The sequence below is a fragment of the Stegostoma tigrinum genome, chromosome 3 (assembly GCF_030684315.1).
Source record: "Stegostoma tigrinum isolate sSteTig4 chromosome 3, sSteTig4.hap1, whole genome shotgun sequence".
Classification (NCBI taxonomy): domain Eukaryota; kingdom Metazoa; phylum Chordata; class Chondrichthyes; order Orectolobiformes; family Stegostomatidae; genus Stegostoma; species Stegostoma tigrinum.
The window spans coordinates 114,197,865-114,212,053 of record NC_081356.1 but is presented as its reverse complement, the minus strand read 5'-3'; the positions used below and the strand labels follow the sequence as shown (position 1 = coordinate 114,212,053).

Sequence of the window (14,189 nt, the reverse complement as noted above, 5' to 3'; positions counted from 1 at the left end):
CACCTGACCAAAAAGTGAACCATCGCTACTGCCAAGTAGACTCCCTCCCCCCACCCTCCTAGCTGTGGAACCAGGGACTACACTAAGATGTAGTGGGAAAGAGAAAGTAGAGAATGCATTGAGGGCAAGATAATAAAATGTGAGGCTGGATGAACACAGCAGGCCAAGCAGCATCTCAGGGGCACAAAAGCTGACGTTTCGGGCCTAGACCCTTCATCAGAGAGATGATGAAGGGTCTAGGCCCGAAACGTCAGCTTTTGTGCTCCTGAGATGCTGCTTGGCCTGCTGTGTTCATCCAGCTTCACACTTTATTATCTTGGAATTCTCCAGCATCTGCAGTTCCCATTATCTCGAATGCATTGAGGGCATTTGGTGGGATGGGCTACACTGCACTGTAGATGAAATCTCTACAGCTGTTTGTTTCAGTGTCTGTGTCAACCCAATATAAGTGTGCCAGCATGTTCCCTAATGTTATGGATTGATATCTGTGTGGAGAGCCAGCTGCAGCAGGTGGGAGCACAAATAGAGCGATGGTTTCTGTTGACACCATTGTCACCAACATCCCTATTCTTTCCATGACCTCTGTGTCTAAAAATGTTGATGTGAATGAAGTGGTCACCCAAGGAGCCAACGCATTAGAATGGCCAGGGAATGCCATCCCTGTAGATCAGCATCCTGAACAGTGCATGGTCTATATACAATGCTGTTTCCTAGAAAGGGTCTCAGCTTGGGTCCTGCAGCCCCCACTCCACAGGGCAAGATATTTACCCCATCCACTCAGGATGTGATTGCAACTATTTCTGTTCACGTTGTACACTATTGATTTCCAGCACATTGGAAGGCAATAGTGAATTCTGTTTGGCCAGAGATTGTAGAAGTACCAGGATGTTCACGAGGGGTTGGCAGATGTTGATGCCCATATCTGTGGATGATGGGTGCGTGCAATTGATGGCCATGGATAGTGACTGAGATATTGATTAGTGCTGAACATCACTGAGGCTGCTTGCAGCCAGAAGGAATCTGAAATCACCAGGTACTCGCTTTGATGCCCACGTTAAGAATTCTTGATGTCTTAGCTTGTTTGCTGTCTTTGCTAAGTTAGGAAGCTGAATATTAGTGTGGTGAAGTGGGCCATTAATAAGGCATTTAACAAGCCGCACGCTCCTTTAACCAGCAACTCGCCGCTGCCTAGTGAGAAACTCACCTCACCATCCAGCAAAAGTGTAAATGATGCAGCTAGTTACTCCCAACATCAAATTTGGCCTCACCAGATTTCTCACATGATTCTGCCATAAATGTCACCAAAGCCCATGTCACTCAGATCGTTACAAGATTCTACCAAGGAGTTACATTTTGAGACATAGCCAGACGAAAAGCCAGTATAGGACGGTGAGGATGTGTCAAAGGATGAACTCAAACAATGTTATTTTTTGATTCCATCATGGAATGTAAACATTGTTGCTCAGGCTAGCATTAGTTGCCCTTGAGAATGTGTTGATAACTATTTTCTTGGACGGCTACAGTCCATTTGATGCAGGTACACGCACAGAGTTGTTGGGAAGAGTGTTACATGCCAATTAGGGGGTTCCCTGTGTAGAAGTCCCAAAAAGTGACCCTTATCCCCTGGGAGCAGCTTTGAGACACCTTGACTCCTATTTCATGCTGTGGAAAGGTAGGTGGGTGTGAAGGCAAAATTCAAGTGCACTGCACCCTAATCGTGTTTCCAAATATTGTACAACATTTTGGCAGATTTTGTGATAAATGTCCTGATATAACTCAGGTTGGAAGAGTAACAAGTGAATTCGCATTTAACCAAGACTTGACCCTGAGCTAGTTACTCTACCCTGTCTCGCCCACCAATAACTATTTCAGGCCTGCAGTGGACAGAACTCTGAATAGTTAATTATAGCCTGGGGATGAAGGGCGACTTTACTGGTTATTTATCAGCTTGGCATAAAATTGTTCAAAAAGGCCACCTAGTCTGCCAACAGTATCTTTGACTGCGCAATACTATATGAACATACCAAAATCTTGTCCATCTCCTTGTCCACAAATTGCTTTCTGCCGTGAACATTACACAGAGCCTCCTTCAGTTGAGAAGGATCTCCTCTTCAACATTGAGTATATTGTAGAAAGAGAGAGAATGACGAATGGCTTCTCCCTCTTGTGGTTGACCTGTTTCTTTGCCATTGTGCAGAATGTCAATCTTGGCTAAATGTGCGGTGGAACTGAAAACACACAGCTGCGTTGGAAGTAATTTGCAAAATCTGGTGAAGTGCTGCTAAGGGCTACTCTGCACTGGATCATTTCCATATGCAGTGGACAGTTTCTTGGCATTTTGCGTACGCTTCGGTTGTGTTCAGAGCTTTCTAAACTGTTTTCACAATGCTGATAGATTGCAAGGAAGAGGCCAGACATCAGAGAATGAGAAACAAAAGCATAAAGTGCTGGAAACACTCAGTGATTCAGTCAGCATTTGTGGAGAGGACAGATAAGTTTGTAGATCCTTTCACAAAGCTGGAAGAAATTATAGTTGAAAGGATCAGGACAATGGGAAAAGAAAAGGAAATATGTTAGGTGCTTAAATGGAAAGTGAGAAATAGTGAAATGGATCTGGTGATATGTGGGATATATGAGGTGGTTTTTTTCTGCTGAATGTTTTAAGTTAAACTTTTCTAGGTGATCTTTCAGCATTGCTTTGGATTTCTTTTTTGTAAAAAGGATTTTTATTCAGGTCATTGATTCTTTTCTAATAACCTCCTGCATTTAAATGGAGCTTGTGCATTCAAAGTGATCCTTATTGTCTCTGTACAAGCACCTCCTTTGGGTGTTGATAACAACACTGCCGTTCCCACGAAAGACTCATTGCTATTTGGCAAAAATGTTATTTGTTCAGACGCAATTGGCAGAAACTGTTGGCTTTTTGTCTCTTTCTGGACACCATCCTGTGCCTTCATTATCAGTAACGTACAATGTCAGATTCACTTGTATTTGTTAGCATATATCGTAATACACAAAGAAGCTCATTGGGCTAATAGATCCATATAACAAGAACTAGCTTGTCTTAATTTGCTGCCGGCTGTAATTTAAGTAAATTATTTCCACAAATGACTGTCTTTATACATCTATAGTGTCTGTAAACTATTAGTACCCAGAAAATATTTAAGGAACTGCAACAGGATTTTAATATAATATTTCTTTAATGAATTTTATCAATTTAAGAAGGATTAATAATATGAAATTGAAAATATATAATTTCCTTGGTCATTATTAACTTGCTTGATATTCAAATATGCAAATCTTCACAGTTCTTCTGATTTTCCAGTTATAGTTCATTCCATTAGGGCCCTAGTCCCAATGAAGGAAATTCTAATTTGTTAAAGAGAAGGTATCAATTACTTTAAAAATGTATTAATCACCAACTGTCTCTTGACTGCAGGCTGAGTGATTTATATCTACACTTGTACTTCTTTAAAATAATTTAATCAAACTATTGCTAAAAATAAAAGTGTTAATTTATCAAAAATAATTTAATACCTGATTCTGGTTTCTCTACAGTTGTTCTATCTGAATTTATCATTGATGGTTTAGAGATTGCAGTGTTTGAGGTAAGACGTTTCTACTTTCATTTGCTTTGCAAATTTTGCTTGAGCTGAGGGGCTGGGTTTTGGCAATGAGTGTGAATAACTCAGGTTAAGAAATTTCTGGACCCAACTTGGTAGAAAGTGACTTGAAACATGAGATTTCTATTTCAACAAGGTGGGAATGAGTGGGCTGTGGGATAGCCTCTAGACAGCCATGGGATTGAGCAAATGCACTGTGCATTGAATTTAGACCATAAGACATATGATTGGAAGTAAGGCCATTCAGCCCATCGAGTTCACTCTGCCATTTAATCACGGTTGATGGGCATTTCAACTGCACTTCCCTGCACTCTCCCCGTAGCCCTTAATTCCTTGTGAGATCAAGAATTTATCAATCTCCGCCTTGAAGACATTTAACGTCCCGGCCTTCACTGCGCTCTGTGGCAATGAATTCCACAGGCCCACCGCTCTCTGGCTGAAGAAATCTCTCCTCATTTCCGTTCTAAATTTACCCCTTCTAATTCTAAGGCTGTGCCCACAGGTCATAGTCTCCCTGCCTAACGGAAACAACTTCCCAGCGTCCACCCTTTCTAAGCCATACATTTCACCCTCACTTCCCCAGGGTGGGAAATATGAGCCAGGACTGCTTCTCCCACTCCTGTAGGACATAATCCCGATTGTTTTGAGATTTGTCAGAGTCTCAAATCATCGCCCTCACATACCCCCACTCCCATGCACTCTTTATGGGGTTTCATACCTTGCATACCAATTCATCAACACCTGATGCCCCTTATATCCTGCTTGCCAAGTCCATGACCACTCACACAGTAACCACCATGGGCAGACTTCAGGAACTGCATGAAATTGATAGAAATACATTCCTAGTGATTGTAGACATCTCTCACTCGTACATACACCTTGAAAAAAAACTCCTGCCCATTAGGCCTAATCATAGTTTTTAAATCTCTTCACGTGGATAATCACTTAATGAAATAAATAAGCTTCTATTCAGATATCATATCAAAAACAGCAATTCTTATAATTAACTGTTTAATTTTACCAGTGACAATGGAAGACTGGGGTCAGAAGGGGAGCTTTGGCAGATTAGATAGTTTCAGGCGAGGAGATGCTTGCCCCCTTTCCACATCTCCAGGTTCAAGGAGGCAGCTCATCACCAACTTCTTAAGAGGAATTAGGAATGGGTAGTAAATGCTAGCCCAGCCAGTGATGCCCACATGAATTAAGTTTAAAGAAAAGCATTCTCCTTGGTCGCTTGGTCTCTTGATCTCTTAGTAGTTGACAAGACCCCACCAGAAGTACCTGAGTTCCTCAGCACTGGGGGCTGCATTTAGTCCCAACAGTGGCGGCCACTTCTGGAGTGGGATCCATTCCACTCGATTTAGAGGTAAAAACCTCATTTTGAAACAATTAATTCTAGTCCCAATCTTAAAGGAGTAGCTGTGGAATTGTGGGGTAGGATCCCCCTGGTCTTTGGACTGGGGTTGTGGGGAACACAACAGGATCCAGCCTTTAAGACTCTCCATTGATGAAAACCCTCTTCTCACTAATCATCTTCCAAAAGAGAGGAAGTGGCCAATGGGACTCGGGCCCATGGTGAAGGGAAATTCTGTTCCTTATATTTTGTTTTCGCAATTTAGCATTTGGACCCAATTTAACAATTTCTTATCGAGATCCTATAGCCAAAACAAAATTGGCCCATTGGCTCCATTTGATCCACCTCAGAGTAAATTTGTGGGTTTGTTAGTACTTCATGTAATGTGCACCTATCAAGTTTCATTATTCAAACAGAAATCAGATCGTGGCTTTGGAAGTGAGCAATATAGATTTATGTTTTTAATAAAAGTAAAGACCACTTGTAGGTGATTAATTATATGAGTCACTGCTGCCTGCACAGTTCCCTTTGTCCCAGTTATGTGTATCCAAACGTTTTAGCGTGTACATACAGAGGTATTGGACTTGAATATCTGATTTGTCCCTCTTCACACAGCAAAGCTTCGCTGCTGTAAAGTACACATATAGATGTCAATCAGATGCACAAGTATATTGACAATTCTAACATTTCAATGTGTATTTTTAGGCCACTGACCATGACGTCGGGAAAAATGGCATCATTACATTCTCCATTGTGGAAGTCGTTTTCTCTGCAGCGGATGCACCCCCAAAAAACAAAACAGCGGCAGAGTCCTTTTATATTCAAACCTCTTTAAACAGCAAGCACTTCTGGCAGGGCAGTCTACGGTAAGTAACACTGCACTCAGACTTTTGGCATTATCGATGAGGGGACATAAAACTAATTGGCGGGAGATATCGCAATCCATGATATTGGCATCCAAACGTGTCTGACCTGGGTTTTAGCCCCTCTTACCTTCCCCTCACCCATTCCCCATTGAGAATGGCAAGCAAGTGTGTTCAAATGCCTGTAACATGCTCCTCACCAGTGGCACGTGTTGCACAAACATCCCTGCTAATATAACAGATCTGCTTTCGGTAACCTCATTCAGATTCAAAGGTAGGAGCTCAACTCATTACCTTGCCCAACATTAGCTCCTGCCCCACGCATAGGGAAGAGAGCATCAGCAGGATTGTGCTTGGAGACTTGGATGTGGGAGCCGCGACCCCCCTGAAATATTGAATTCACAGCCATTTTGACCTCCCTTGCAGCCAGCGTCGAAATATCAGGGCCAGCAGTGGTATGGGCAACCAATGCTGGCCCCACCAGGGAAATTGTCACATCATAACAGCAGAAGTGTTTAACATTTCGTTTGCTGCATTGTTTTTTATTCCTGCATTAGCCTCTCTTCGAGAGGGGGAGTAGGGTAGTAGGAGGAGTGCTCCTACGAATTACCCATGTAATCTGGGCCTCCCCGACTGCCTTCACATTGCAGCCTCTTTCTCTCAATTTGCCACAGATCTGTGCCCACAGTTTCTTGGCTGCAACTTTCGAGAATGTCAGCAAGAGCTGGATGAGCATTGAAGTAAGATGTGGACGTGCAGGCTATTTAAAGAAGGGCAAAAATGACTTGCACCTTGTGTAACCCTCTTGTCCTGAGTTACAATGGGGATTTAATTAGTTTGTAAGAAATGCCTTGGCTCTGTCTTTTAATCGTGTCAGTCATTCATTTAAGTTAGAAAATCAGATGAAGAAAGTTCATTCAAGCACAAAAACTGAGCAGACTGAATGGGCCGGATGGTCTTTTTATGCTATTATGTCTATGGAATAATTACTACTACACTGACAGCATACAGTGCTACATTGTGCTGCTGGATTAAACTAAAATGTCAGTGATTATTTCTTTCAGCATACAGGAAAAACTTTTCAAAAAATCCTTACTGCTGCCTGGAACCCACAGTAGAAAATAATTGTCAGAAATTTGTTCATTATCAGCCGAACAATTTAAATACTAATATTTGCAAAGCAACAGAGAAAGATTCACAACAAAAAGGGCAGCATTTCCAATGGTCCATCATTGAACAATTAAGTACACATAATCTTACCCTGAAAACTGTAAGTTGAATGATCTCGAGGATGGTGACAATGATTTTTTATGAACCATTATCTCACTAAGCACAACTATGGCAACATATTGCGTTTATATAGCACCTTTGTGTAGAATTACATGCAGCACAAAAGCTGGTCACTTGGCCCAACTAGCCATTCCAATTTAATCATCTCAGCCTTTTAGTCAATCTACCTGTTTCCTTTCCTTCCTAACTGCATCAAATTTCTTTAAAATAATAATTTATATTACAACTTTTCGTTAATCTACAATTAGTTTTCATTGTAACTTTAAGTATTGAAAATCTGCCACTGAGATTCTGTTTTAAACTATAAATCTTGGAAACATTTAGCATTTAGGATAGCATCGATTATGTACAAATGATTGGTCTGTTTTATCCCTTACTGTTGACAAAATTGCGTTTCTGCAGAAGCTGACCACTGGAGAGTCTCAATTTCATCCTGTCACAGCAAATTCCACATTCTTAACACTTTTTCAGCTGAAAGAAATTTGCCTTTCGTGCTAAAAATGACATCCCACCCAGTAAATGTAAATGAATAATTAAAGGCTGAATTGACCCCAACAACACACTGCCTATGTGATAAAAAGATTGGTATGGGCAGGCTGGCAGGAGTGCGTGTTTATTTTCTGAAAAGGTAGGATCAGTGGGAAATAAAGGATGCTATCTTCAGCATAGTGCCCTTTACCTATCAGCAACAACCCACACCACCCCCCAATCCCCTGCAGAGAAGTTATACCCCCTTCCTTCCTGGCTGCAAAACCGATATGCTAGCTGCCAACTTGTTCTCACCCTCCTGAAGTGCTATAAAAAGCCTGACCCAAAGTTACCCACTAAACTCCTTTAGACCAGGATCCACTGGGTCTCCTCTGTGTGACTGCCTGTACCTCCAGGCAGCATCCACTGAGGAGCCCTGGTACAGGCTGGACTGCAGGATCAGATTGACTGGCAGCTCGAAATGGGAGGATTTCCGCACAATGAGGGTTGGAATTGTACTTGCCCACAACCCATTATTACTGTGAGGTCGGCAAATTCTGGGCCAGTCAGCTGGCTGTGGACTTCCTTTTCCAGAGATTGCCATTCAAAATCACTCCCCCACCCTCCGCCCACTCTCAGGAATTTTTGGTCCTGAGAGGAAATTTACAAAAAGGTAGAGTCAAGAAGAGTTCAGGGAAGGGAACTCCCGAGCTCAATGCCCATCGCCAGCTGGAGAATTGGCCACTGATGGTGGAGCAAAGAGAGCTAATTGGATGTGCAAGAAGTCAGAAGGGAAACACAGTATTTGGAATGATAGATCGAGTGTATCTGACCATCATAACACACATGTAGACTTTGTGGACCTCTAGGCAGCAAGACACTACCATTAGCCTTGGTCCATTGCAATACCCTTCTCTCCAACCCAGGTCGTGTTCTTGAATGTCCTTCTTAAACACACTTTGTCCAAGCATCTTTAGCCAAGCATACGCTTCTCTTTCCCAATTGCTGGTGCCCAGTAGCTGCCACTCTGGCAGACTATACATTTAGGAGGCAGAATAGTGCCCTTTCAGTCTTAGCAACTGTTTGTGTCTTTTTTTTATCTCAAGAATAAGAAATCATTTGGACTTTACACTGAAGGGAGGCTGGAAGGTAAAAGTTGCTGCCACCGATGGAGGATCACCCAATAAGACTGTTCATCGCCTGTTAGAAGTAAGTCTGTATTTCACTGACGTTCTTTGTCTTTGAATTTTGGAACTGAAAGTGCATGATGTGCGGTGATAATTACAGGGTGAATTTCTTTGGTCTTTTTTTTTGGCTGATGGCATTGCAAGTCTAAGATAACAAAGTGTGGAGCTGGATGAACGCAGCAGGCCAAGCAGCATCTCAGGAGCACAAAAGCTGATGTTTCGGGCCTAGACCCTTCATCAGAGAGGGGGATGGGGTGAGGGTTCTGGAATAAATAGGGAGAGAGGGGGAGGCGGACCGAAGATGGAGAGAAAAGAAGATAGGTAGAGAGGAAAGTATAGGCGAGGAGGTAGGGAGGGGATAGGTCAGTCCAGGGAAGACGGACAGGTCAAGGAGGTGGGATGAGGTAGTAGGTAGGAAATGGAGGTGCGACTTCTGGTGGGAGGAAGGGATGGGTGAGAGGAAGAACAGATTAGGGAGGCAGAGACAGGCTGGGCTGGTTTTGGGATGCAGTGCGGGGAGGGGACGAGCTGGGCTTGTTTTGTGATGCAGTGGGGGCAGGGGAGATTTTGAAGCTTGTGAAGTCCACATTGATACCATTGGTCTGCAGGGTTCCCAAGCGGAATATGAGTTGCTGTTCTTGCAACCTTCGGGTATTGCAAGTATGTTCACCAAGATGTCTGCAGCTTGATATTCCTTCTTACATTTCAATGCTGTCTTTGCAAAAATTTACAGCCACAGCATCTCGGCATTAATGACCTTAGGAACTTCTCCCTATCCCCATCACCTCAAACAGTGCAGACTTTGAAACATTCAGGAGGTTGTCCATGTAACTGAGAACACATTTCATGCACCCTTGCTCCTTCCTATTTCATATTTATTTGTTGTTCCTCAATGATATGACCCAAAGACATCAGATCCCACAGATTCATTGAGAGTGCTTAACTCCAATTCATTACCACCACCTCTCTGGTATGTCACAGACTGCTTGTCTGACACTCAAGCCATATGGAAGCCTCAGCTTATTCAACATGGCATTGTAGTTCTGGAACCAGAGATCCCACTTACATTTCCGAAAGGCATTTTTTTTGTTGCTAGGGGAACAGAAGCAGGAAAAAACTCACATAAGTGGAAGAACACAAACTTAGCGCTCCATTTGAACACAGTGCTGAGTTCTAACAGACCTCCTTTTGTTGGATCAAAGGCCATATCCTGCAGTTACAAATTGTTAGAGTAGTCATAAGTGCTTTAAAGAATTGTAAGGCATGTGAAACTGTTAAGCTGTCCAGTTATTTAAAAATTTAGCCCTTTAAAAATTGAAATGAAAAGCCCGTTGAAATCGCGCTGCAAAGCCCTGTCACACAGTTACCCTTTATTTACATCTGCATAGTACATGACTCGGTTCCAGCTCACTCAGAGCCAGGTTCCTGGAGTGTGCAGAACCTCTGACATTCCTGTTTATATCTGTCAGCCAGGGCTCACTGATTGGACCAGATTAACAGCCCCAAACAGGGAGCTCATTGTGTGAAGTCCACCTGGCTGACCTTGTTCCAGTCACTACACCTGTATGTATTTGGTGGTTGAAAAATATTGGCACTTGCAGTTTTAATAACCATTTGTTGACAGAACCCTAAGAACAAAAACCAATATTGCACAGGAACAGGCCCTTCCGCCCACCAAGCCTGCACTGTCTGCCTACTTATAGCTTGTACGTGGTTTCTATGCCTCAGTTCACCTCCTATTCACGTATCTATCAAGATATGCCTTAAACATTGCTAACATCCCAGTTTCCACCACCTCCACTGGCAATAAGTTCTAGGCACCCACCAACCTCTGTGTGAAAAAGTTTCCCCACGCTTCACCCCTAAACTTTTCCTCTCTCACTCTGAACCTGTGCCTTCTTGTAGTTGACCTTTCCACCCTGGGACAAAGCCTCTGACTATCCACCCTGTATACAACTCTCATAATTTTGTAGACTTCTATCAGGTCGTCCTTCAGCCTTTGCCTTTCCAGTGAAAACAATCCAAGTTTATCCAACCTCTCATCATAACTAAAACCCTCCAGACCAGGCAACATCTTGGTAATCCTTCTCTGTACCCTCTCTAAAGCATCCAAGTTCTTCTGGTAGTGTGCCAACCAGAACTACGCATAAAATTCCAAATGTGGCCTAACTAAAGTTTTATACAGCCATAACATAACTTGCCAACATTTATATTTGATGCCCTAGCCAATGAAGGCAAGCATGCTCTATGCCTTCTTGCCCACCTTATCTGCCTGTGTTGTGCCTTTCAGGGATCTGTCGGCATATACGCCCAGATCACTCTGTATGTCAATGCTCCAAAGGGTTTTGCTACTTATTGTATAATTCACAGCTGAATTTGATCTTCCAAAATGCATCACCTCACATTTGTCGAGATTTGGGGGCGGCATGCTGGCTGAGTGGTTAGCACAGCACCAGGGACCTGGGTTCAATTCCACGATAACAAAGTGTGAAGCCCAGCTCATCCCCGCCTCCCTAACCTGTTCTTCCTCGCACATATCCCTTCCTCCCACCTCAAGCCGCACCTCCATTTCCTACCTACTAACCTCATCCCACCTCCTTGACCTGTCCATCTTCCCTGGACTGACCTATCCCCTCCCTACCTCCCCACCTATACTCTCCTCTCCACCTATCTTCTTTTCTCTCCATCTTCGGTCCACCTCCCCCTCTCTCCCTATTTATTCCAGAACCCTCTCGCCACCCCCCTCTCTGATGAAGGGTCTAGTCCTGAAATGTCAGCTTTTGTGCTCCTGAGATGCTGCTTGGCCTGCTGTGTTCATCCAGCCTCATACTTTGTTAGCTTGGATTCTCCAGCATCTGCAGTTCCCATTATCTCTGGGTTCAATTCCACCTTGGGCAACTGTGTGGAGTTCGTACAATCTTTCTGTGTCTGCATGGTTCCCTCTGGGTGCTCCGGTTTCCTCCCACAGTCCAAAGATATACAGGCTAGGTGGATTGGCCATGCTAAATTATCCATAGGGTTCAGGGATGCGTGGATTAGTTGGGTTATGGGGTATGGGTCTGGGTGGAATGCTGTTAGGGTTGGTTGTGGATGTGTTAGGCTGAATGGCCTATTTCCACACTGTAGGGATTTGATAATTATTCTTTAAATTCCATCTGCCTTTTCTCTGCCCAAATCTGCAATCTAAGTGCTAACATTGTGTTATTACAACATGACAGCTTCCAGAACAATAGGAGATGTATGTTTACAATTTGATTTATAGTTCCAAGAGATTAGTAAATGATTAGCTGACATTGGTGTGGAATTATGAATACCAAGAATTAATTTTTAAGGGATTAAGTACATAAGGGAATTCAAATGTATTGAGTGGGTTTTCATGAATGAGTTTTTGTTTTAATGACAGTGAGGTCTATAGCAGATACTCAGAATGTTATTCACGGCAGCATGGCTTCTAAAATCTATTGTGTTATTTGGCATGTTGTGGCTAAGAACAGAGAATGTTAACAGGGTGGCCTGGATTGAGATGAGTAGGCTCTAAATTAGAATGCAGGCTATAGGGGACACAGGGTGATTTTATTTATTATTCATTCATGGGATGAGGGTATCACTGCTTAGGCCAACATTTATTGCCCACGCCAGGGCAGTTAAAAATCAATTACATTGCTGTGGGTCTGGAGTCACATGTAGACCAGACCAGGTAAGGATTGCAGTTCCCTCAACGATATTAGTGAGCCAGATGGGTTTTTCCCAACAATGGACAATTGATTCATGCTCATCATTAGAGTCTTAATTCCAGATATGTGGAGGGATTCAAACCCATGTCCCCAGAACATTACCGAGATCTCTGGATTAATAGGCCAGTGATCATACCACTACACCATTACCTTCCCTCTGGAGATACGTGGATTAACATGAAAGGATGAGGGTCTATTTGGCATGTGTGGGAGCATGAGTTAGCATGATTGGGCGTATTTGGGAATTGGAAGTGGATGGGATGTGAGGGGTGAGTCATAGAGAGTCTAATTTTTAATAAAACACTGGGGAAAAGACCTAATGAACTGTAGTGGGCCTTGAACAAGCCTGCCTTGGCACTTAATGAAAACCGAAAGAACTGTCAATCAGAAACAAAAACAGAAGTTGCTGGGAAAGCTGAGCAGGTCTAGCAACATCTGCAAAGGGAAATTGAAGTTAATGTTTTGAGTCTCGTGACCCTCAGAACCCAGTTCTGAGCCTCAGTTCTGATAAAGGGTTACTGGACCCAAAACATTAACTCTGCTTTCTCTCCACAGATGCTGAAACGGTCAACCATGCATTTATTATACCAAGACTCAGCTGTCCCCGGTGCTCTCGTGGTCAGCGTTCGGTCTTTCACGCTCTGTAAGCATGGGTCCATCCTAAACTCTGCAAACTGCATCAAGCCCCTTTCACCCCTGCTGTTTGGCTTAGCTTGCTTTCTGGTTTTACAGTATCCCAGCTTTGATGTAATCTGCATTTTGAAATGCATCCAGGGCCTCAGTGGGAATTTACTCATTGTACTTTATCAGCATGCCCAAGGAGTCCGGGAATCTTGACCAGAAAGTACTGTGGCCTTATTCAGAAACATGTTGGAGGTGATGCCTTATTCTCCATTGTAGGGAAGCTAAATTATTGCAGGAAGTTATAGTTGTTTACCAATGACTGTGCTGGCCTCCACATTGACTGTAAGGCCAGTAGACCCAGGTCTCATTCTGCTTGCTGTAAGGTTAGCTGCACCAGGGTCTTCTGTCCTCAGGGTTATTACCCCAAGCCATATCTCCTTCTAGACCTTGATTGGAGTGGGTGAAAGCTCCAAAACAGTTGTTGTTGAAATAGGTAAAAAGAGATTGTGCTGTTTATAACACACACTCTATTATCCTATTTCTCTTCATAAATATTTAGGGAAGGATGTTATGTGCTCACTGGCAAGATTACAGGCTGTGGAATACGGGAACTGTAAAATCACCCAGGTGAGCTTCCAACTGCTCTTCCATGTGCCCACCCCAGATGTCTGTAACTTGAGAGAGGGACATGTGAGCCCTGCACCTGCCAGCATGCCCCTTACTCTGATTGAGGCCCTGAAGTGACCAATTAATGACTGCTTTGGGGCCATTTCCTGTCCTACTTCAATTTTGAAGTGAGCAGAAAGGAAATCTGCTGGGTCATGTTGCCGAGGTCTCAGGCAGGAAGATGTTACCTCTCACTAGGGTCTCCTCTCCACATCCAACACCCTGCTCCCTCCAAAATCTGAGTCACTAATGATCTCTCCATCGAGAACCTCATGTTTCTCCCACCAAACCCCATCCCCCCAAACAACACTTCCCAGGCCTCAACTCTACACCTGCCTTGGGAATGAACTGCTCCCTGATCCTATATTTTGCAAATTAAC

At 43.4% G+C, this 14,189-nt stretch overlaps 1 protein-coding gene across 2 annotated transcripts in view; it reads left to right on the top strand.

Annotated features, from left to right (window-relative positions):
- Positions 1-14,189, top strand: part of LOC125451065 (cadherin-related family member 2-like) — a 142,178-nt gene that overhangs the window by 68,379 nt on the left and 59,610 nt on the right. For both annotated transcript variants that reach the window (XM_048527772.2, XM_048527771.2), the window contains exons 21-23: positions 3,559-3,608; positions 5,683-5,843; positions 8,705-8,807. In XM_048527772.2, the coding sequence (XP_048383729.2) occupies positions 3,559-3,608; positions 5,683-5,843; positions 8,705-8,807 (314 nt within the window). The remainder of the gene's footprint in view (positions 1-3,558; positions 3,609-5,682; positions 5,844-8,704; positions 8,808-14,189) is intronic.